Source organism: Octopus sinensis, linkage group LG24, assembly GCF_006345805.1.
Source record: "Octopus sinensis linkage group LG24, ASM634580v1, whole genome shotgun sequence".
Classification (NCBI taxonomy): Eukaryota; Metazoa; Mollusca; class Cephalopoda; order Octopoda; family Octopodidae; genus Octopus; species Octopus sinensis.
The window spans coordinates 10,723,154-10,748,318 of record NC_043020.1 but is presented as its reverse complement, the minus strand read 5'-3'; the positions used below and the strand labels follow the sequence as shown (position 1 = coordinate 10,748,318).

At 38.7% G+C, this 25,165-nt stretch overlaps 1 protein-coding gene across 1 annotated transcript in view; it reads left to right on the top strand.

Moving 5' to 3' along the window:
- The window catches only part of LOC115223933 (tonsoku-like protein), a 102,758-nt gene that overhangs the window by 2,818 nt on the left and 74,775 nt on the right, over positions 1 to 25,165 (top strand). Inside the window, exons 2-4 of the mRNA XM_029794673.2 lie at positions 662 to 917; positions 11,720 to 11,784; positions 21,323 to 21,409. Of these exons, the coding sequence (XP_029650533.2) occupies positions 662 to 917; positions 11,720 to 11,784; positions 21,323 to 21,409 (408 nt within the window). The remainder of the gene's footprint in view (positions 1 to 661; positions 918 to 11,719; positions 11,785 to 21,322; positions 21,410 to 25,165) is intronic.

Below are 25,165 nucleotides of genomic sequence, written 5' to 3'. Positions count from 1 at the left end.
CTTCTTACCACACAGCCACTCTATCTATATTCGCTAACACTTGTTTCTATGTGTGTGTAAATACACACAAATTTTCCTTTACTTATTTATGTATTTTCTTACTGAATGACATAATGGGGCAAACTAGCTGAAAAATGTGATTATTACTTTTTATATGGAAGCAAATACATCATGTGTGTGTGTGTGTGTGTGTAATGTTATGTACATTTATATTTAACATCTGTCTAACACCTGTGGACATATTTACAAAGTCAGAAAACAGCACAGCTCCCATGACTTTCGGAAATATTTTTTCATGCTAAGAGTTGCTGAAGCATGGAACAAACTGCCAGCATCAGTTGTTAGTTGTCGGAGCACTGCATCCTTCAAAACTTCCATGCTTCCTGAGATTCGCCAACACTACACCTGATTTTCTCCCCTCCATACACACGTAAGCATGTATCTGACTCATACACTGTTCGCTTTCCAGACATTTGTACATTACTGCATATGCTTTATACGCACTGTTTGACAAGTTGTGGTGCACCTGAGCACTGTATACAATAATTTCATTATTATATTATTATTATTATCCTTGTGACATTGTAATTGTGCTTATGGTTTGTTCTAGAACAATCCAAGAAATCCACTCAATCTGTAATTAAACTGTTTTTTCTTTCAGCAACGAATCCTGAAGTTGCTGGTTCAAACCCAGCAGTCGTACAAACAGGATAAGGACAAGAAGAAATTCTTGGAAAAGCTCAAAGCACTGCAGGCAAAGAGCCACTTGTCTGTTGAGGACAGTGGTCTTACCGAAGAAGAAGATAGGATCAACAGTAATGATGATGATAACGATGATGATGATGATGATAATGATCTTCATAATTCCAGCTCTGGAAACGAAGATGATGTTGAAATTTCTGATCTCACAGAATCTGGTAATTTCAGTTCCTTTCTTCACCACCATCGCCACAATAATTATATATAATATGATGTGATGTGTGATGTGATGTGGTGTGGTGTGGTGTGATGTGATGTGATGTGATGTGATGTGATGTGATGTGGTGTGTGGTGGGTGTGGTGTGGTGTGGTGTGGTGAGGTGTGGTGTGGTGTGGTGCGGTGCGGTGTACGATTTGATATGATATAATATATGGATATGATATGGTATATATGTTATATGATATATGATATGATATGGATAGATAAATAGATAGATATGCTAGTTAGTCATCACTTCTTCTCCACTACCTTCCCTTTAGATTGAACTATGTTGAATGTTAGAGAAAAAAACCTGACTGTTTCTTGCAAAACATATCAATATATACATTTAAACAAGCACACACACACACACACATATATAACTTATAAAATAAGGGCAAAAGAAAAAAAATTTGAATGCCAAATATGCTGAGAATAGAGAAATTGTCAATAACCATTATAATGCTTGACCACCTCATCCCATGTCTTCCTGGGTCTACCTCTACCCATGAAGATATATATATATATATATATATATATTTTTACTCTTTTACTGTTTCAGTCATTTGACTGCAGCCATGCTGGAGCACCGCCTTTAACCGAGCAACCCGACCCCGGGACTTATTCTTTTTGTAAGCCCAGTACTTATTGTATCGGTCTCTTTTTGCCGAACTGCTAAGTGACGGGGACGTAAATACACCAGCATCGGTTGTCAAGCAATGTTGGGGGGACAAACATAGACACACAAATGTATTCACACATACATATATATATATATATATATATATACGACGGGCTTCTTTCACTTTCCGTCTACCAAATCCACTCACAAGGCTTTGGTTGGCCCGAGGCTATAGTAGAAGACTCTTGCCCAAGGTGCCACGCAGTGGGATTGAACCCGGAACCATGTGGTTGGTAAACAAGCTACTTACCACACAGCCATTCTTGCGCCTACTAATATACATACATACACATATATGTGCAAAAAACTCATACACTGAGTGTGTATATGTGCAGTTTTGGAGACATGTATGCATAATATTAATGATATACTTCTTAAAACAAGTGGTTTAAAAAAAAAAAGCTAGCACATTTTGCCTCCAATCAACATGGAAGAAATAGAAACGGTCCTGCAAAAAATGAACTATTTCTCTTACTTCTTGAAATTTAACCCTTGTGACCGAGAAATGCATCTGTAGTATCAAATGCAACCATTCTGCATGCAAATATGTATGTAAATCATGCTGACATATGCAAATATGTAATCTGTTTATATATATAAATATGAGTAAGTAGCTTGTTTACCATCCACATGGTTCCGGGTTCAGTCCCACTTTGTGGCACCTTGGGCAAGTGTCTTCTACTATAGCCTCGAGCCGACCAAAGCCTTGTGAGTAGATTTGGTAGACGGAAACTGAAAGAAGCCCATCGTATATATGTATGTAATGTATATATATATATATATATATATATATATATATGGAGTATATTAACAAAATAAGAACATACCACTAAATGGGATATACAGGTGCTTATAAATATCAAGTATTCACCCTGAATTTATATATATATAATATATACATATATATAATATTTTATATATATATGTATATATATATTTATATATATGTATATGTATATACATATATATGTATATATATATGCATATATATCATCATCATCATCGTTTAACGTCCGTTCTCCATGCTAGCATGGGTTGGACGGTTCGACCGGGGTTCTGGGAAGCCAGAAGGCTGCACCAGGCTCCAGTCTAATCTGGCAATATTTCTACAGCTGGATGCCCTTCCTAAACCAACCACTCCGTGAGTGTAGTGGGTGCTTTTTACGTGCCACCTGCACAGGTGCCAGGCGAGGCTGGCAACGGCCACGGTCGGATTGGTGTATTTTATGTGCCACCGGCACGGAAGCCAGTCGAGGCGGTGCTGGCATCGGCCAATATATACATACATATATATATATACCTATATATATGCATATATATATATATATATATTATATATAATATATATTATAATATGCATATTATACATATGCATATACACATATATACATATATATATATATATGACATCCAACCACATGCTTTACATACCAACTCTCTCTCACCAATTAATATATATATAGATGTGTGTGCATATACATACGTACATACATACAGACAGACATACACACACAGATATACATATCTATATATATACACTTCCATATATATATACTTCACAAACGCACACACATACACTCACCCATACGCACTTACATTTAAACTCCTTACTAGTGTTTCTGTCCTCCAAATCTCATCCATTTATTTACTTACAGACAATCGCATATTTTTTTCTCGTAGAAATATTATCTGTGGGAATAATTTCTTTCCCCGACCTCCCACCAATTCACAGGTTTTTTTATGCTTCGTAGAACCCTAGATATTCTGCAGTCTATATTTCTGCTGCTATTATATATATTTTTCTTTATGCATATATATATGTATATATATATGTATATATATATGCATATATATATATATGCATATATATATGTATATATATATGTATATATATATTGCATATATATATGTATATATATATGCATATATATATATGCTATCGTCATCATCATCGTCGTTTAACGTCCGTTCTCCATGCTAGCATGGGTGGACGGTTCGACCGGGGTTCTGGGAAGCCAGAAGGCTGCACCAGGCTCCAGTCTAATTTGGCAATGTTTCTACAGCTGGATGCCCTTCCTAACGCCAAACCACTCCGTGAGTGTAGTGGGTGCTTTTTACGTGCCACCTGCACAGGTGCCAGGCGGGGCTGGCAAAAGCCACGGTCAGATTGGTGTATTTTATGTGCCACCGGCACGGAAGCCAGACGGGCGGTGCTGGCATCGGCCACGAGTTGGATAGTGCTTCCTACGTACCACCAGACCAGGGATCCGGCTGGTTCAATTCGATTTCGATTTCGCTTGCCCCAACATGTCTTCACAAGCAAGGGGGTTGGCAAGGGTGCCTGTCATACGGTCGCATTGGAGTATTTTACGTGCCACGGCCACGAGTCGGATAGTGCTTTCCACGTACCACCAGACCAGGGATCCTGGCTGGTTCAATTCGATTCGATTTCGATTTCGCTTGCCAACATGTCTTCACAAGCAAAGGAGGTTGGCATGGGTGCCTGTCGTACGGTCGCATTGGAGTATTTTACGTGCCACGGCCATGAGTCGGATAGTGTGCTTTTACGTACCACCAGGCCAGGTCCTGGCTGGTTCAATTCGGTTTCGATTTCGCTTGCCCCAACATGTCTTCGCAAGCATGGGGGGTTGGCATGGGTGTCTGTCGTCGGATGAGGTTCTATATCGACTTCGCTTGCCTCAGCCGGTCTTTGTGTCCAAGGGAGGAAAGCATTCATAAGTGGGCTGGGCTCACTTGTCCTGCCTGGTCTTCTCACGTACAGAATATTTCCAAAGGTCTCGGTCTCTGGTCATTTCCTCAGTGAGGCCTAAAGTTCGAAGGTCGTGCTCACCACCTCGTCCCAGGTTTTCCTGGGTCTACCTCTCCCACGGGTTTCCCTCAACTGCTAGGGATTGGCACTTTCTCACACACCTATCTTCATCCATTCTCGCCACATGACCATACCAGCGCAATCGTCTCTCTTGCACACCACAACTGATGCTTCTTAGGTACAACATTCTCTCAAGGTGCTAACGCTCTGTCGAGTATGTACACTGACATTACACATCCATCGGAGCATACTGGCTTCATTCCTCACGAGCTTACGCATGTCCTCAGCAGTCACGGCCATGTTTCGCTGCCATGTAGCATGGCTGTTCGTACACACGCATCATACAGTCTGCCTTTTACTCTGAGCGAGAGGCCTTTAGTCACAGCAGAGGTAAGAGCTCCCTAAACTTTGCCCAGGCTATTCTTATTCTAGCAGTTACACTTTCAGCGCACCCACCCCCACTACTGACTTGGTCACCTAGATAACGGAAGCTATCAACTACTTCTAGTTTTTCCCCCTGGAAAGTGACGGAAGTTGTTTTCTGCAGATTTTCGGAGGTTAATGCTCCCGAGCATCTGCCACATACAAAAACTATCTTCCCAGTTAGCCTACCTTTGACATTGCTGCACCTCTTATGTGTCCATAGCTTACACTGGGTACATCTTATAGAGTTTCTACCTACACCTTTTCTACAGATCGAGCAGGGCCATCTTCCTGAAGATATTTGTGGATTGTCTACCTTTCTACTTATTAGTACTTTGGTTTTAGCTAGGTTGACTCTAAGGCCCCTTGATTCTAAACCCTCCTTCCACACCTGGAACTTCTCCTCCAGTTCTGATAGTGACTCAGCAATAAGAGCAAGGTCGTCAGCGTAGAGGAGCTCCCAGGGACAGCCTGTCTTGAATTCCTCCGTAATTGCCTGGAGTACTATGATAAATAGGAGGGGGCTGAGTACTGAACCCTGGTGGACCCCAACCTCTACTTTGAATTCTTCTGTGTACATGTTGCCAACCCTAACCTTACTTACGGCATCTCTGTACATGGCTTGCACAGTCCTCACCAGCCATTCATCTATCCCTAGTTTCCTCATTGACCACCAGATAAGGGATCGGGGGACCCTATCAAAAGCTTTCTCCATGTCAACGAAAGCCAGGTACAGGGGCTTATCTTTGGCTAGGTATTTCTCCTGCAGCTGCCTTACCAGGAATATAGCATCAGTGGTACTTTTCCCTGGCACGAACCCAAACTGCATCTCATCTAAACTAACTCTCTCTCTAATTAGTTGGGCTATGACTCCTCTCCGTAACCTTCATTACTTGATCCAACAGCTTGATACCTCTGTAATTATTTGTATCTAGGGCATCACCTTTACCTTTGTAGCAGTTGACTAGTATGCTGCTGCACCAGTCATTGGGTATGACTCCTTCGTGTATCACCTGGTTGACTATACGGGTGACTAGGTTATAGCCGACACTGCCAGATATTTTGAGCATCTCTGCAGTAATTCCTGATGGGCCTGGGGCTTTCCCTGTCTTCATGCTTCTAATTGCCTTAGCTACCACGGAACTATCAACTCGGATAGCTGGTCCCTCTGTAGGGTCAACATTCGGCAGACTCTCTTTATCCCATTCATTTTCCTCATTCAGTAACCTTTCATAGTGGCGTCTCCAAGCTTCTCTCTTTGCATCCTCATTTAGCGCAAGTGAACCATCCTCCATGCGAACATGCATGTATATATATATGCATATATATGTATATGCATATATATATGTATATATATATGTATATATATATGCATATATAGGTATGTGTTAAATATATATATATATATATATATCCCAAAAAGACAAAATGGAATAAGTAGAACAAATTGCAACACATGGGATGGTACAAAAGATATCTAAAGAAACAAAAATAATGAAACAGATGACATGAGGAGCAATGTGCAGTGTGCATGTTTAATTGACAACGTATATATATATATATACATACATATAAACAGGGTGTGTGGTGATAAACAAACTGTTATCTATATTACACAAAAATGAAAAATGACACTAACATCTCATTTTAACACACATACTTACCAAATTTAGATATGTGTCTCTATCGTCTGTGCATGCATTTGTGTCTGTATTTGCATGTTGAATGGGTTTGCTTAATTCACATTTGTATTCATCTTACTTGTTACTAAAAGAAAAACAAATAAATATCTGCTTCAAATATTATTTCATAGCAACAATCTTCAAAACAAGACATAAATGTGTATGTGTAAATATATATATATTATATATTGGCCTGCTAGCTAAGCCAAGTGGGGTGGCGTCATTTCAAGGCTTAAAACAATGTGAAGCGCATTGTGACCAGCGATGTATGCAACATCTGACAATCTGGTCGGTCGCGGTGATATATATATATATATATATTATATATATATATATTATATATATAATTATGTATGTCCCTAGCTGTCCAGACGTTTTGCGTTCTTGTCCCATTTTGTATTTTATGGTGGGACGTAAAAAGCACCATCCAATCGTGGCCGCTGCCAGCCTCGCCTGGGCCTCGTGTGCCGGTGGCACGTAAAAAGCACCATCCGATCATGGCCATTGCCAGCCCGTCTGGCACCTGTGCCGGTGGCACATAAAAAGCACCAACTACACTCTCGGCGTGGTTGGCGTTAGGAAGGGCATTGGCCGTAGAAGCATTGCCAAATCAGACGGGCCTGGTGCAGCTTCTGGCTTCCTGGACCCCAGTTGAACCGTCCAACCCATGCTAGCATGGAAAGCGGACGCTAAATGATGATGATGATGATGATGATTGGTGTGTGTGTGTGTGTGTGCGTGTATGTTTGTGTGTCTGTGTTTGTCCCCCTAGCATTACTTGACAACTGATGCTGGTGTGTTTACATTCCCGTAACTTAGTGGTTCGGCAAAAGAGATCGATAGAATAAGTACTGGGCTTACAAAAAGAATAACTCCCGGGGTCGAGTTGCTCGATTAAAAAAGGCGGTGCTCCAGCATGGCCGCAGTCAAATGACTGAAACAAGTAAAAAAGAAAAAAATTTATGTATACACTAATGGCCTGACACTTATAATTCGGTGGTTGAAAATACAAAAAAAAAAAAAAGGAGAGAGAGAGAGAAAGTAGGGTATCTCTGAGAGAGGGGTACCGAGAGAGAATACAACAAACTTCAGTAGTATTTCAGTTATACGTGCCTTAAAGGCTCAACCGTATCGAAGTGCAACATGGGAGTTGCTGCTGCTTATTATTAGGGGTTATTATTTTATTTTTATTTTTAAGCTGTTGCCCCGAAGAGAAAACCTTGCGGCATGCGACTAAGTCACGCAAGCTGTTTGGGTGGTCTGGTGATGGTGGTGGTGGTTAGGGGACAGGTGGGAAGTGTCACAGGAAGAATCGGAGCAAGCTGGGACATATTGGGACTTGGGCAATGAGTTAAAAACCAGCGTGTTTTCTTAGAACAGGATATTACATGGCCGGTTAGAACCAGCTTTATACACACACACACACACACTTGCACACACACACACAAATGCATTGCTATATTAGAGACAGAATGAATCTAACAGAGTTAAAGAGCAGGCTCACTGTTGAAAGTTTAAAAGTCCATGAATGAGTGGCCATGACTGATTGAGGATATGTGTATATCTATATATATATATACATATCTATGTCTATATATATATTTAATTTTATTAATTAGGGAATAAAAATATCGGCATAACAGGGGTTTAAATTATTCTCAATGAGGAAATATATATTTTCATTTAGAGATAGTAGGCCCCTTCATCTCACTATAAAAAAGAATTTTAATTTATATATATATATATATGCAAACATATATATATCATCATCATCATCATTTAACGTATATATATATATTATATATATATATATATATAAGCCTTCTTTGCTTAGCCAGCGGTGTGGCGTCATTTGAAGGCTAAAACAATGCGAAGCGCATTGTGACCAGCGATGTGTAGCAACATCTGATAACCTGGTCGGTCACGGTGATATATATATATATATATTTACTAAGTAATTAAGGGTTTGGCAACGATTTGCCTCACCACACACCGAATTTAGAAATAGCAGTCAAAGAGTTATGGCTATTCTTTCTGCTTAAAAGGGAGATCCCAGTAAAACCACAGCACTTAAAAGGCAAACAACGCAGGCAAAAGAGAAAGAAATGACGACAATCATTCTATATTAAGTCACCTACGGACATACGTTTCAAAATTAAGTCATAGGAAAGCATAAAAATTAAATAATTATGTCTTACTCAACTATTTTTCTCTTCTGCGTAGGACTCTTCAATTATAAATAATTGCGTCTCAATTATTAATAATTGTGTATTAAATTTGAAGGCACTAGAAGACATCACCTCAACTCATGGTATCAGAACGAGCGTAAGCCATTACTAGTACCACCAAATATTTATATATATATATTTAATGTCTATATATATAAAACTCAACTTGTGTGTCTGTGTGTGTATCTGTGTGTGTGACTGTGTGTTTAACTTCCCGGCACATCTCCTCCTAGCCAACAAATCGTAGAACCACCAAAAATGTGTCACTTAAAGTTTGCGCTATTTCTGTTCCAAAATTCATCTCACAAGTGCAAAATACTTAAATGTACGTTGGGTGATTGTCTTAGCCCATTTGCCTTCGGACAATTGATTTCTGTAGTTATTTATCAGTGTATTTTGGCAATTTAAATAAGAGTTTTGACTGTTATTTCCAGCAGGCAGACATACTTAGTATGTCCTTTGATTAATTTACATATATATATATATATATATATATCACTTTGATCACTTTGACCGACCAGTCCGTCAGGCGTCCATTTGACACCGCTGGTCACAGCATGCTGTCCACTCCTCTCTGGATCGCGCCTTTCTCATCCACGTGATCCCAATCGTCCTCCTGAAATCGTGGAGGTCTTCCGGGTAGTCTTTTCCGCTCACGCGGGTACCACTCGACAACTGCGTGCGTCCAGATATACATACATATAGGCGCAGGAGTGGTTGTGTGGTATGTAGCTTACTTACTAACCGCATGGTTCCAGTTTCAGTGCCACAGCGTGGCACCTTGGGCAAGTGTCTTCTACTATTGTCTCGGGCCGGCCAAAGCCTTGTGAGTGGATTTGGTAGAAGGAAACTGAAAGAAGCCCATTGTATATATATATATATATATATATATGATGATGATGATGATGATATATATATATATATATATACATGTGTGTATGTATATGTTTGTGTGTCTGTGTTTACATCCCCGTAACTTAGCGGTTCGGCAAAAGAGGCTGATAGAATAAGTACTAGGCTTCCAAAGAATAAGTCCTGGAGTCGATTTGCTCGACTAAAGGTGATGCTCCAGCATGGCCGCAGTCAAATGACTGAAACAAGTAAAAAGAAAAAAGATAAAGATATATACGTGGCTGTGTGGTAAGTAGCTTGCTAACAAACCACATGGTTCCGGGTTCAGTCCCACTGCGTGGCATCTTGGGCAAGTGTCTTCTGCTATAGCCTCGGGCCGACCAAAGCCTTGCGAGTGGATTTGGTAGACGGAAACTGAAAGAAGCCTGTCGTATATATGTATATACATGTATGTGTGTGTATGTGTTTGTGTGTCTGTGTTTGTCCCTCTAGCATTGCTTGACAACCAATGCTGGTGTGTTTACGTCCCCGTCACTTAGCAGTTCGGCAAAACAGACCGATAGAATAAGTACTGGGCTTACAAAGAATAAGTCCCGGGGTCGACTTGCTCGACTAAAGGCGGTGCTCCAGCATCGCCGCAATCAAATGACTGAAACAAGTAAAAAGATAAAGATATAGACATATATACATACATATACACATTTCACTTGGGCATTGGCATACTATTAGCCTGGTGTAGAACTCAGCATACATATGCTTCAAAATGAAGCGTTATTCGAGTAGAGAGTGGTAATAAGAAATTGAGATGATAAAGGAATACACAATTGTCTTATCTTCATTTGCTTAGAGCTGTTTCTGCCATAAGATGCTGTGAACCCATAGTTGAGTGCCTGAGTATTACCTTATAGGTTTGTATTTGAGACTCCAATGAAGCTATAAGGTGATGCGCAGGCATAAGTCCACTGCATTTTATGGCAGGAACAACTGTAACTTTATGGAGTTCATTAGATAATCGTGTACTCCTTTGTCATCTCAGTTAGGAGTTGCTGTGTGGTAAGTAGCTTGTTTACCAACCACATAGTTCTGGGTTCAGTCCACTGTGTGGCACCTTGGGCAAGTGTCTTCTACTATAGCCTCGGGCCGACCAAAGCCTTGTGAGTGGATTTGGTAGACAGAAACTGAAAGAAGCATGCCATATATATGTATATATGTATGTATGTGTGTGTGTTTGTGTGTCTGTGTTTGTCCCCCTAGCATTGCTTGACAACCAATGCTGGTGTATTTACGTCCCCGTCACTTAGCGGTTCAGCAAAAAGAGACCGATAGAATAAGTACTGGGCTTACAAAGAATAAGTCCCGGGGTCGAGTTGCTCGATTAAAGGCGGTGCTCCAGCATGGCCGCAGTCAAATGACTGAAACAAGTAAAAGAGTATATATATCATTATCATCATCGTTTAGCGTCCGCTTTCCATGCTGGCATGGGTTGGGTGGTTCAACTGGGATCTGGGAAGCCAGGAGGCTGCACCAGGCCCAGTCTGATCTGGCAATGTTTCTACGGCTGGATGCCCTTCCTAATGCCAACCACTCCGTGAGTGTAGTGGGTGCTTTTTACGTTCCACCAGCACAGGTGCCAGACGAGGCTGGCAAACAGCCACGATCGGATGGTGCTTATTACGTGCCACCGGCATGTATATATAATAAATGTGCCCTTTAAAAGCCTAGCTAGGTTCATGGGCCCGGTTTCCTGGTATCAATGGCGTATGTGTTCCCTAGCTGGACGGGACGCCAGTCCATCGCAGCATTACTCATTTTTGCCAGCTGAGTGGACTGGAGCAACGTGAAAATGAAGTGTTTTGCTCAAGAACACAACGCGTTGCTGGTTCAGGAATTGAAACCACACACTTTCGATCATGATGCCGACACCCTAACCACTAAGCCATGTGCCTCCACACACACACACACACACAGAGATATTTTATATATATATTATATATATATATAATATATATATATATATTATATATATATTCATAGATATTTTCTTTTCCTTTTTCATCATTTTAGAAGAAGACGAAGAAGAAATCAGGGATCACCTGCCTAGCCGCCGGACGAATGCCACACGTTTTAAGGTATATATTATTTGTTACCTTTCTAAAGAGTGTCCACCATGTCATATCTTCACCAACTTTCTCTTTCAACTGGGGTAACCCTCTATCTCCCTTACAGCAGGACACCTTTTACTCCTATCATACTTTTAAGGTATATATCATTTGTTACCTTTCTATAGAAGGTCCACTATGTCATATCTTCCCCAACTTTCTCTTTCAACTGGGGTAACCCTCTATCTCCCTTACAGCAGGACACCTTTTACTCTCCTATCATACTTTAGCCTCTCATTACCTTCTTTGATACTTCACTCTGCCTCTGTTGAGATGTCTTGGTGAATTCCCTCGTGCTGGTGCCACTTAAAAGGCACCCAGCACAATCTGTAAAGTGGTTAGCATTATGAAGGGCATCCAGCCATAGAAACCAAACCAAAGCAGATATCGGAGCTTGTTGCAGTCCTCTGGCTTACCAGCCCCCGTTGAACAGTCCAGTTCATGTCAGGATGGGAAACAGATGTTAAATAATGATGTTAATAATGAGGGTGATGACATGTCATAACTCCCACTCCATTCCAACTCCTTGACAAAGGAACAGGAATCAAGTTCCATGAAGACTTGTGCATATCAGTGTTTATTTCTCGGCTGCTCTGTTCTATCGTTGTTTCCCAGGCCATAACAGAGAAACTCAAGGCTGGTTACTCCTATTTCTTTACTACCCACAAGGGGCTAAACACAGAGGGGACAAACAAGAACAGACATAGGTATTAAGTCGATTACATCGACCCCAGTGCGTAAATGGTGCTTAATTTATTGACCCCGAAAGGATGAAAGGCAAAGTCGACCTTGGCGGAATTTGAACTCACAACGTAACGGCAGATAAAATACCGCTAAGCATTTCGCCCGGCCTGCTAACGTTTCTGCCAGCTCACCGCCTTGTGGTTACTCCTGTCATTTGAACTCCTGTCTGTGCATTATCTAGTTTTCGTAGCCAAGTCACTTAGAGAATTAGAAGGAAAACTGCTACATGTTGAGACACTTCAAATTTTGCAAAGACAAAAGTCTTAATCAGGAGGAAAGTTATTACTTTCCAGGAAGTGGTCATACTTGATATGCAGAAAGGGAGTTGGTAGGAACCCTATACTGTGTACCCAATGTAAATGGTGGTTACACAAAGGAAGTTAGGCAGGCTGATAGATATCCGCCCCGACTGGCCTCCGTGCTGGTGGCACGTAAAAAGCACCAACCGATCGTGGCCGTTGCCAGCCTTGCCTGGCACCAGTGCCAGTGACACATAAAAAGCACCCACTACACTCACGGAGTGGTTGGCTTTAGGAAGGGCATCCAGCTGTAGAAACACTGCCAGATCAGACTGGGCCTGGTGCAGCCTCCTTGCTGAATAGAGTAACTTTGCAGTTATTCTATATATATAAAAACTCACATTTTTATACTCTTCCTTATAATGTATTCTTTTGCTATATTTAAACACAGACACACTCATACTTAAACACACACAGATTCTTTCACACACACACACATACACACACACACACACACATACTCTCACTCTCTCTCTCTTTGTGGTAGTAATTAATGAATAGAAACAGTTAAAAAAAAGAAAAGAAACAAGAATTTAATGAGTTTGATAAAGAATATGTGTTCTGAAACTGGAGACTAAGCCAAGATGTTTCAATTTTCTTGTACTATACATGTGTGCCTGTATATATGTATGAGTAAAGAGAAAAAAAGTTGTCAGAATTTGGGGGAAAAAATCTTTTTATTTCTTCATTATTATTAGCACTGTCATTCATTTCTCAAACTTGTTAAATAAAATTTAGTAAATGTACAAACAGCTTGTTTATTTATATAAAACAGGTGTTTTATATAAAGCAGGTGTTTATATAAAACAGGTGTTTTTATGGGGTTTTGTTTAGAAGAGAACATTGCTTTTATTTTTGTGGGTGAGGTTCCATGACAATGGAGATAGATAGATAGATAGAAATATAGGTAGGTAGATAGGCTGAGAGATAGATAAACCTGTATGTAGATAGGTAGGTAGGTGGACATTGCTGGAAGTGTTTCTTTGTTTTCTTTCTCTCTTTTCTTTTCTTCCTTTTCTCTTTTTCCTCCTTTTCTTTTCTTGCCTTCTTTTTTCCTCTTTCTTTTTCTCCTCTTTGGGTTATATTTAGAATGCAAAATGTACTGTCTCCCCTTTTCTTTCAAACATTCAAATTTTGGAGAGAGTTTTTTGATGACATGTAGTTCTACATGAAAAAACATTAGTATAATATTTACAAATTAACCCTTTAGTGTTTAAACCGGCCATATCTGGCCAGAATATTATCCTTGTTTTATGTTCAAACTTATGAGATTAGGCCTCTCAGGCCTACCCTACAATGTCATTCTAGAGATAAATAATCACATCATCAAAATCTTGAAGATATGAGACAAGGCACAATAAATTCAAAACAAGGTGAATAAATAAGTATTACATTTGATAAAGTAATCTAAACACTAAAGGGTTAAACTATTAAGAAAAGATATGATAATATATATATATCATCATCATCGTCGTCGTTTAACGTCCACTTTCCATGCTAGCATGGGTTGGACGATTTTGACTGAGGACTGGCGAACCAGATGGCTGCACCAGGCTCCAATCTTGATCTGGCAGAGTTTCTACGGCTGGATGCCCTTCCTAATGCCAACCACTCTGAGAGTGTAGTGGGTGCTTTTTATGTGCCACTGGCACACATATATATACATACATATATATATTTATATTAAATTAGAGATATAAAAGGTTATGAATGAAGAGTTTAGGATCTCACGCCAAGCCTTTTCATTCAGTTTCTCGTACTATATGTGTGAATATGTGTAGGTGTATTTATATCAACATCATTGTTATTTAACATTCATGATGATGATATATATAAATACTCATACATATGTATAGAGTGTTCGGTGTGGTGATTTTCAATGCAAAATAATATTAACGTCCACTTTCCATGCTAGCATGGGCTGGACGATTTTGACTGAGGACTGGCGAACCAGATGGAGGCACCAGGCTCCAATCTTGATCTGGCAGAGTTTCTACAGCTGGATGCCCTTCCTAATGCCAACCACTCTGAGAGTGTAGTGGGTGCTTTTTATGTGCCACCAGCACACATATATATATATTATATATATTTATATATATTATATATATACATACATATATATATTTATATATATTTATATATATTTATATATATATTAAATATATATATAAATTATATTATATAGTTATATAATATATATATACAACATACATATATATATATATATATATACATACACACACACACACACACACACACACACACACACACACATGCAAAGCTAGAACATCCCAAATATTTGTAGAGATGAGCCACATTTGGAATAAAAAATGAAAATTCTCCACTTTACTTTCAAACATTCAATTTTGGAGAGAATCCCTAGATGAAGTGTGTGTGTGTGTGTGTGTGTGTTTGTGCATGCGTGCGTGTGTGTGTATGTGTTTGGGAACATGTTCACGTTTATACTGTGTAACTTAAATGTTTTGCATTGAATATCACCACACCTAACACCCTATACATATGTATGAGTATATATATATATATATCATCATCATCATGAATGTTAAATAACAATGATGTTGATATAAATACACCTACACATATTGACACATATAGTATGAGAAACTGAATGAAAAGGCTTGGCGTGAGATCCTAAACTCTTCATTCATAACCTTTTATATCTCTAATTTAATATAAATATATTATGTATGTATAATAAATATTAGGGAATAAATCCAAATTTACAAGGAAAAATCAGATTAAGATTGAATCCAATTTTATGTCTCTAATTTATTATTATATATGTATGTATAAATATGTATATATATATATATATACTTTATTTTAAGCAGCAGAAAATTCAACAAAATCTGTTACTCTGAGCTTCTCGTTGCCGTTCATCAGACAGTTTTTGTTAGAATGGAATTTATATATTAATTCAATCTATACTCTTACAAACGCTACACCTTTAAAAAGAAATGGACTTGTTTGATTGGCCCTTTAGAAAAAACGGTCAATCTTCGAGCGATAAACAAAAAGGTCAAAAATATATGTATATATATATATAAAAAAACTTATAAAAATTATAAAATCCGAGGAAAAAACCTATTGCCGTTAATGAAGACAGTACAAATTAATGCATAGAAATTAAACCTGTTAAGACTTTGCTATAGACTTTGCATAGAAATTAAACAATAAGACTTTGCTATAGGTCCGTCGTAGCGCTCAAGAGTCAAAATCAAAATCAAAAATCAAAATACAAAATATATACTCTATCCATATGGTATATTTATATTCGACATCTTAAATTTAGCCGTGTGCCTACATAAGTTCATTAATTCACTTCTTTGATTCAAAGAATTATTGTCTTTGAATAATATGTGCATTTTTTCTAATAATTCTTTGAATCAAAGAAGTGAATTAATGAACTTATGTAGGCACACGGCTAAATTTAAAATGTCGAATATAAATATACCATATGGATAGAGTATATATTTTGTATTTTGATTTTTTGATTTTGATTTTGACTCTTGAGCGCTACGACGGACCTATAGCAAAGTCTTATTGTTTCTACATATATATTAGGAAAAACCTACAAACTTTGTTTTCATGTTATTGTATTGCATAAGATTACCTTGATTATTTATAAATGACCCAAAATAGGATGTTATATTTTATTTTATATGTCTTTCGTATATATTTTTATTAATGCACCCATTTTTTAAAAGCAATGTTTTTTTTAAAAAAAGCAATGTTGTCAAATTTAGAATGTTTATATAAGTTTGTGTATAGCAAAGCATATGTATTTGTAAGCATGCGTATCTGTGTATGTCTAAGTGAAAGTATGCTTGTGTTAAGCACGCATACACACACGGGTATGTATGTATCAATTCAAACTTGTGTATGTATACTGGCCTCTATAGATGCCAATAATATCGCTACAAGTTTTTTCCTCACCCCTCCTTCGTTCCTTTTCTCTCTTCCCTTTCTTTCGTTCCCCCTCCTTGCTCAGTATATGAGAATGCTACATAGATGAATTTTAGCTTGCGTGCGAGACGGTTTGCGTGAATATATGTACACATGCTTTTATGTGTATAATTTAGATTCATATTCATACGTCTGTATATGTATGTATGGCGTTACGCGCATCCTTTTGTGTATGTTGATATATATATGGGATTTTAATATAAATACGTATTGCAGTATTTATAACAGGTTTAATTTCTATGCATTAATTTGTACTGTCTTCATTAACGGCAATAGGTTTTTTCCTCGGTTTTTTCCTTGGATTTTATAATTTTTATAAGTTTTTTATAGATATATATACATATATTTTTGACCTTTTTGTTTATCGCTCGAAGATTGACCGTTTTTTCTAAAGGGCCAATCAAACAAGTCCATTTCTTTTTTAAAGGTGTAGCGTTTGTAAGAGTATAGATTGATTAATATATATGTTCCATTCTAACAAAACTGTCTGATGAACGGCAACGAGAAACTCAGAGTAACAGATTTTGTTGAATTTTCTGCTGCTTAAAATAAAGCATATTACTCTACCACTGGTATTTGATATTTTTTTCCACCTTGTTTCACATTTATGTGTTTACTCCGGTTTATATTATATATATATATATATATATATATATATATATATATATGTGACGGTGTCACATAAAAGGCACCCACTACACTCTCGAGTGGTGGCATTAGGAAGGGCATCCAGCCGTAGAAACTCTGCCAGATCAAGATTGGAGCCTGGTGCAAGCCATCTGTTCGCCAGCCTCAGTCAAAAATTCGTCAACCCATACTAGCATGGAAAGTGGACGTTATATTATTTTGCATTGAAAATCACCACACCGAACACCCTATACATATGTATGGGTATATATATATATATATATATATATCATCATCATCATGAATGTTAAATAACAATGATGTTGATATAAATACACCTACACATATTCACACATATAGTACGAGAAACTGAATGAAAAGGCTTGGCGTGAGATCTTAAACTCTTCATTCATAACCTCTTCAAGCACATTTTACACCCCTCACCTCACTCTCCGTACGCAACACATCTATCAGCCAGTTGTGTCATCTGCTTATCATTCCTCTTACACGTAGTTTTTTTGTTTCATTTATTATTTGTTTTTCATGCATTTTTAACCCTGCACATATAGCACTGCAGGCTTTTCACCATAAATGTTAAATAACAATGGTGTTGATATAAATACACCTACACATATTCACACATATAGTAGGAGGAACTGAATGAACTGGCACGATTCGAGTGTGATCGTTACCAGCGTCGCCTTACGGGCATTGTGCACTTGCTAGTAGGGTGCCAAGAGCACCATCTGAGCAAGATCGTTGCCAGAGCAGCCGACTGGCTCCATGCTGGTGGTATGTAAAGGGGCACAAGGCGGTGAGCTGGCAGAAACGTTAGCACGCCGGGCGAAATGCTGAGCAGTATTTCGTCTGTCGCAACGTTGCGAGTTCAAATTCTGCCGAGGTCGACTTTGCCTTTCGTCCTTTCGGGGTCGATAAATTAAGTACCAGTTACGCTCTGGGGTCAATGTAATCGTCTTAATACCTATGTCTGTCCTTGTTTGTCCCCTCTGTGTTTAGCCCCTTGTGGGTAATAAAGAAATAGGTATGTAAAAGGGCGCCATTCGAGCGTAATCGTTAGCAATGTCGCCTTACTGGCACCTGTGCCGATGGCATGTGTAAAAAGATTTGAGCGAATTCATTGCCAGTGCCACCTGACTGGCCCTGTGCTGGTGGAACGTAAAAAGGCACCATTCGAGTGTAATCATTACCAATGTCGCCTTACTGGCACCTGTGACGGTGGCATGTTTAAAAACATTTGAGCGAGGTTGTTGCCAGTACCACCTGACTGTCCCCGTGCCGGTGGCACGTATAAAGCACCCACTACACTCTCGGAGTGGTTGGCATTAGCAAGGGCATCCATCTGTAGAAACTCTGCCAGATCAACATGGAGCCTGGTGCGGCCGTCTGGTTTGCCAGCCCTCAGTCAAAATCGTCCAACCCATGCTAGCATGGAAAGCGGATTTTAAACAAGGATGATGATGATGATGATGATGATACAGCACTGCAGGCTTTTAATATTTCCTTCCATTCTTCGCTTAGTTTCCATGTCTGTGTAGTTAAGAAACTCATTTTGCAAACACATGGTTTTGGGTTCAGTCCCACTGCGTGGCACCTTGGCCAAGTGTTTTCTACTATAGCCTTGGACCAGCTAAAGTACTGTGTGTGAATTTGGTAGAAGGAAATTGAAGCTCTTCATATATCTTTACTCTCTCTTTTACACTTTTACTTGCTTCAGTCATTTGCCTGTGGCCATGCTGGAGCACCGCTTTTAGTCGATCAAATCGACCCCCAGGACTTATTCTTTGTAAGCCTAGTACTTATTCTATCGGTCTCTTTGCCGAACCGCTTAGTTACGGGGACGTAAACACACCAGCATCGGTTGTCAAGAGATGTTGGGGGGACAAACACATATACACAAACATATACACACACATACATATATATATATATATATATATATATATATATATATAGTTAATCCAAACAAGAAAGCACAAAAAAACACAACTTGAGGACGTGGAACAAATATAGTATTATTGGACGCTCAGGAAAGAAGGAGGGTTTAACGTTTCGAGCGGAGCTCTTCGTGGGAAACATAGGAGAAGGAAAGATCCAGAGAAGGGAAGACAGAGGAAAAAAAATCGCTAACGGTACTCACGAGGTCACACATATATATATATGTATACATATATATACCATGGGCCTCTTTCAGTTTCCGTCTACCACATCCAGTCACAAGACTTTGGTCGGCCTGATGGTATAGTAGAAGACACTTGCCCGAGGTGCCACGCAGTGGGACTGGAACCCAGAACTATGTGGTTGGTAAGCAAGCCACTTACCACACAACCACTCCTGTGCCTATATATCTATATATATGTGTGTGTGTACTTATGTCTTAACATCATTTGATGGTTGTAAAAGACTATCATCATCATACAAGCAATGTATCGATATATATATATATATATATATAAATTAGAAAAAAACACCTTTTATCAATTCAAAATGAACAATTAAATTAGACCATCTAGAAAATTACATATACCAGAGTGTCTTCTGCTATAGCCGACCAATGCCTTGTGAGTGGATTTGGTAGACGGAAACTGAAAGAAGCCTGTCGTGTATATATATATATATATATATATATATATATATATGTATGTGTGTGTTTGTGTCTCTGTGTTTGTCCCCTTCGCATTGCTTGACAACCAATGCTGGTGTGTTTAAGTCCCCGTTACTTAGCGGTTCAGCAAAAGAGACCGGTAGAATAAGTACTGGGCTTACAAAGAATAAGTCCCGGAGTCGATTTGCTCAACTAAAGGCGGTGCTCCAGCATGGCCACAGTCAAATTACTGAAACAAGTAAAAGAAAAGAGAAAGAGATACCAAATATATGCATTTTTATTATTTTTTTGCAATTTACTTAATCTTTGGTATATTATTGTTATTTTAATTTTGATTTTTCTATTATATGTAATTTTCTAGATGGTGTAATTTAATTGTTCATTTTGAATTGATAAAAGGTGATTCTTTTCTAATTTTTATATATATATATTATATTTTGTGAAATTTGATTTAGTATTTCTAAATTGAATTTTTCCCTGTAAGTTAGGAATAATATTCCCTCAAATAATTATATATATATATATATATATATATATATATATATATATATATATATATACATTTATATATATACACACACACTCATACACGCACACATGTATAGTATGAGAAAATGGAATGAAAAAGCATCAGAATATTAGATTCTTGTTTTTGTTTTTAACCGTTTCTAGTCAATAACTATTCCCATCACATCATACAAACAATGTTATTTATTTCCAATCTTTTCTCTTTCTCTCTCCCACATACACATACATGCACAGGGAATTATTACCTTGCCTGGAAACAGGTAATGGTTGGCAACAGGTAGAGCACCCGGCTGTAGAAATTCTGTGTGATGTTATGCAAGCATAGAAAAGTGGATGTTAAATGACGATGGCTTTTAATTACATTTCATTATCTTTTTGAAGACATTTAATTACATATGATAAACATATTTACCTTAATTAGCAACGGTATGTGCACGCTAGTATAAGGCGGCGAGCTGGTAGAATCGTTAGCATGCCGGGCGAAATGCGTAGCCGTATTTCGTCTGTCGTTACGCTGTGAGTTCAAATTCCGCCGAGGTCGACTTTGCCTTTCATCCTTTCGGGGTCGATAAATTAAGTACCAGTCACGCACTGGGGTCGTTGTCTGTCCTTGTTTGTCCCCCTCTGTGTTTAGCCCCTTGTGGGTAGTAAAGAAATTAGTATATCTTATATTTTGTTGTTTGTCAATATTTTTTGCCAGGTGAAGAGAAATGAAAAAGGTGAAACTCCTTTACATCGAGCATGCATAGAAGGCAATTTGAAACGTGTGGAGTTGCTGATTAAACAGGTACTTGCTTTATTTACCTAGTCTTGCTACTGTTGGTTCCTTAGTGTGTGTGGGTGTTTGTGGGAGTACTTTAAAGTACTTATGTTTTTATACTTCATTTTTGTAAACACACACACACCTCCATGCATACAAACACATAGGTATAAGACTAATAATTGGACTGCGGGCAGACTTGAAGAGTGAAGGGCATGTTATTGAAAAGATTGCAAATGGAGATGAACGGGCTCTGATAAACAACTGACTGATTGTTCAATCATTACATTAAGCATCTAAATAAACAGTTGATTAGATATTTGACTGATTGACAAAAAAAAATAAAGAAGTGATATCGAACCAGTGTATGTGTGCTTATTCTTATACTGGCCTGATGACCCTCCCTAGGCACAACAAGATGTTTTTATTTTTTTCATTTATATTGAATTTGTTATCATACAACAAAAGTTGTATATCTTTTATCTTTATTGTTTTGTTATTTTAGTCATTGGACTGTGTCCACACTGGAGCACTGCTTTGTGAGTCCAGTACTTATTTTAAAGTCTGGTACTTATTCTATTTGTCTCATATGCCAGACCACTAAGTTACAGGAATGTAAACAAACCATTACTGGTTGCCAAGCTGTGGAGTTACAAGCACAAAACACAAACTCATTTTCTCTCTCTTTCACACACACACACACCACACACACACACACACAACATATACATATAAACAATAGGTGTTTCTATATACAAAATTCACTCACAAATTGGCCATGGCTATATTAGAAGGCATATTGGTGGATTTGGCAGATAGAAACTGAAAGAAGCCTGTCGTATATATGTATCTATGTATGTGTGTGTATAGGTTTGTGTGTTTGTGTTTGTCCCCCCCAACATCGCTTGACAACCGATGCTCGTGTGTTTATGTCCCCGTAACTTAGCAGTTCGGCAAAAGAGATTCATAGAATAAGTACTAGGCTTACAAAGAATAAGTCCTGGGGTTGATTTGCTCGACTAAAGGCGGTGCTCCAGCATGGCCACAGTCAAATGACTGAAACAAGTAAAAGAGAATAAAAGGGAATCTTCTAGAACATTATAGATATTCTGGGAGGAAAACAAAAAATCATTTTTATTCAAAACTAGCAGTATCGCCCGGCGTTGCTCGGGTTTGTAAGGGAAATAACTATAAAGCACTTTTAGAGAGTTATAGCCAAAAAATAGCAAAAAAAATTGGGAAAAAAATTATGGTAAATTTTTTTTTGATAGTTAAAAAGGCCGAGTTGCGTCCCCTACACCATCTGCGGTTTGTGTTTCTGATTGTCGACCCCATGTCGAATTTATCGATCTTTTTCTGAAATGGGGGAACTTTTCAAAATTTTCGCTGCGTTAGTTTTGAATTATGACATTGGGCTATGTGTGTGTCAAGTTTCATCAGAATCGGTTGAAAGCCGTGGTCAGAGTGAGGGTACAAACAAACAGACACACAGAAACACGCACAGACAAACTGCCGTTTATATAGAGAGAGATATCTGGAAAATTATTCAACTGATTTGAATGTGCTTTAAACTGTTGCATTTTGAATTTCAACGTTTTTCCATATAAAATTTTTTCCAGTCATTATTATGTAATTCTAATCTTCATAAATGGTGGAAATTTCATTAGCTTGTGTTTGCTCAATATATATGTAAACTTGGATTTTGACTGTGTTGTAAACTTTTGCGGGTCACTCTATTTCCGTAAAAAAACAGGTGTGGTGGGATTTTTATTTATTAACTTTGTTGCACAACAACAATTATTTTTTAGTTTTCTGGGGTTTTTTTTGGTTTATTTTTGTGTGTGTATATTTTTAGAAGCTAGTCATGCAAAGAAAGGCTGTGGGGGAAACACAAAATACTCTTGAAACTGAGGACACAGCAATTTAAAAGGTCATATACTGGGGAATAAGTACTGGGTATAGGAATTAGTGTGGGGGTCAGAAGGAAATCCTTTTTTTACCCCTGGAGGATGCCTTTGTAATGTTTATTAAATTTCTAAAAGTGTGTCCAAAGCCATATTAACATTTTTGTTACGCAGGAGTGGCTGTGTGGTAAGTAGCTTGCTAACCAACCACATGCTTCCAGGTTCAGTCCCACTGCGTGGCATCTTGGGCAAGTGTCTTCTGCTATAGCCCCGGGCCGACCAATGCCTTGTGAGTGGATTTGGTAGACGGAAACTGAAAGAAGCCCGTCATATATAGATATGTATATATGTATGCATGTGTGTGTTTGTGTGTCTGTGTTTGTCCCCCTAGCATTGCTTAACAACCGATGCTGGTGTGTGTACGTTCCCGTCACTTAGTGGTTCGGCAAAAGAGACTGATAGAATAAGTACTGGGCTTCCAAAGAATAAGTCCTGGGGTCGATTTGCTCGACTAAAGGCAGTGTTCCAGCATGGCCGCAGTCAAATGACTGAAACAAGTAAAAGTGTAAGAGTAAAGAGTATATTTCCATTGAAATAAATTGCTTTTGTTTCAATCAAGTTTGGCAAAAATGAAGAATTTAATAAAATAACTTTGACATTATTAAGTTGACGCAAGGCAGGGCTGGCAGAATTGTTGCCACAGTAGGTGGAATGCTTAACAGGATTTCTGTTGTCTTTATGTTCTGAGTTCAAATTCTGCTAAGGTTGAGTTTGCCTTTCATCCTTTTGTGGTCAGTAAAATATGTACCAGTTGAAGGCTAGGGTTCCTGCAGTTGACTATCCATCTGCCTTGAATTTTCAGGTCTTGTGCCTATAATAGAAGGGGTAATTAAGTTAGTGTTTGAAAGTTAAATTAATATGAAATTTTCATGGAAGATTATGATTAGATGACTTTGAAACAGTAAGTTTCCTATTTCTTTATTGCCCACAAGGGGCTAAACACAGAGGGGACAAACAGATTAAGTCGATTATATTGACCCCAGCGCGTAACTGGTACTTATTTAATCGACCCCGAAAAGATGAAAGGCAAAGTCGAACTCGGCGGAATTTGAACTCACAATGTAACGGCAGACGAAATATCGCTAAGCATTTTGCCTTGCGTGCTAACGTTTCTGCCAGCTCGCCGCCTTAAGTTTCTGTCATGAAGCTCAGGGTAGTCTCAGACAGATTGGTATGAAAAGGGTTCTCTTTCATCTTTCACTTGTTTCAGTCATTAGACTTTGACCATAAAGGGGCTATACCTGGAAGGGTTTAGTCAATTATATTCTGTATAATTAACATCAGCTACCTACTGGAGTCATGATAATTCACTAGTCCCATCTTGTTTCTAAAATCGTACATATAATTTGGCACATAAGAGAACCATCCGAACGTGGCTGCTGCCAGCGCCGCCCTGACTGGCTTCCGTGCCGGTGGCACGTAAAAAGCACCATCCGATCGTGGCCATTGCCAACCTCGCCTGGCCTCCGTGCCGGTGGCACGTAAAATGCCCTACCCCATCGTGGCCATTTGCCAGCCTCGTCTGGCACCTGTGCCAGTGGCACGTAAAAAGCACCTACAACACTCACGGAGTGGTTGGCGTTAGGAAGGGCATCCAGCCGTAGAAACACTGCCAGATCAGACTGAGCCTGGTGCAGCTTTCTGGCTTCACAGACCGCAGTTGAACCGTCCAACCCATGCCAGCATGGAAAGCGGACGCTAAACGATGATGATGATGATATGAAGGAGATGACAGATGATCAAGATATGTAGTGGATTGCTGTACTTGATCCTCTTTGTGGTCAATGAAATAAATACCAGTTGAAGACTGGGGTTGTAG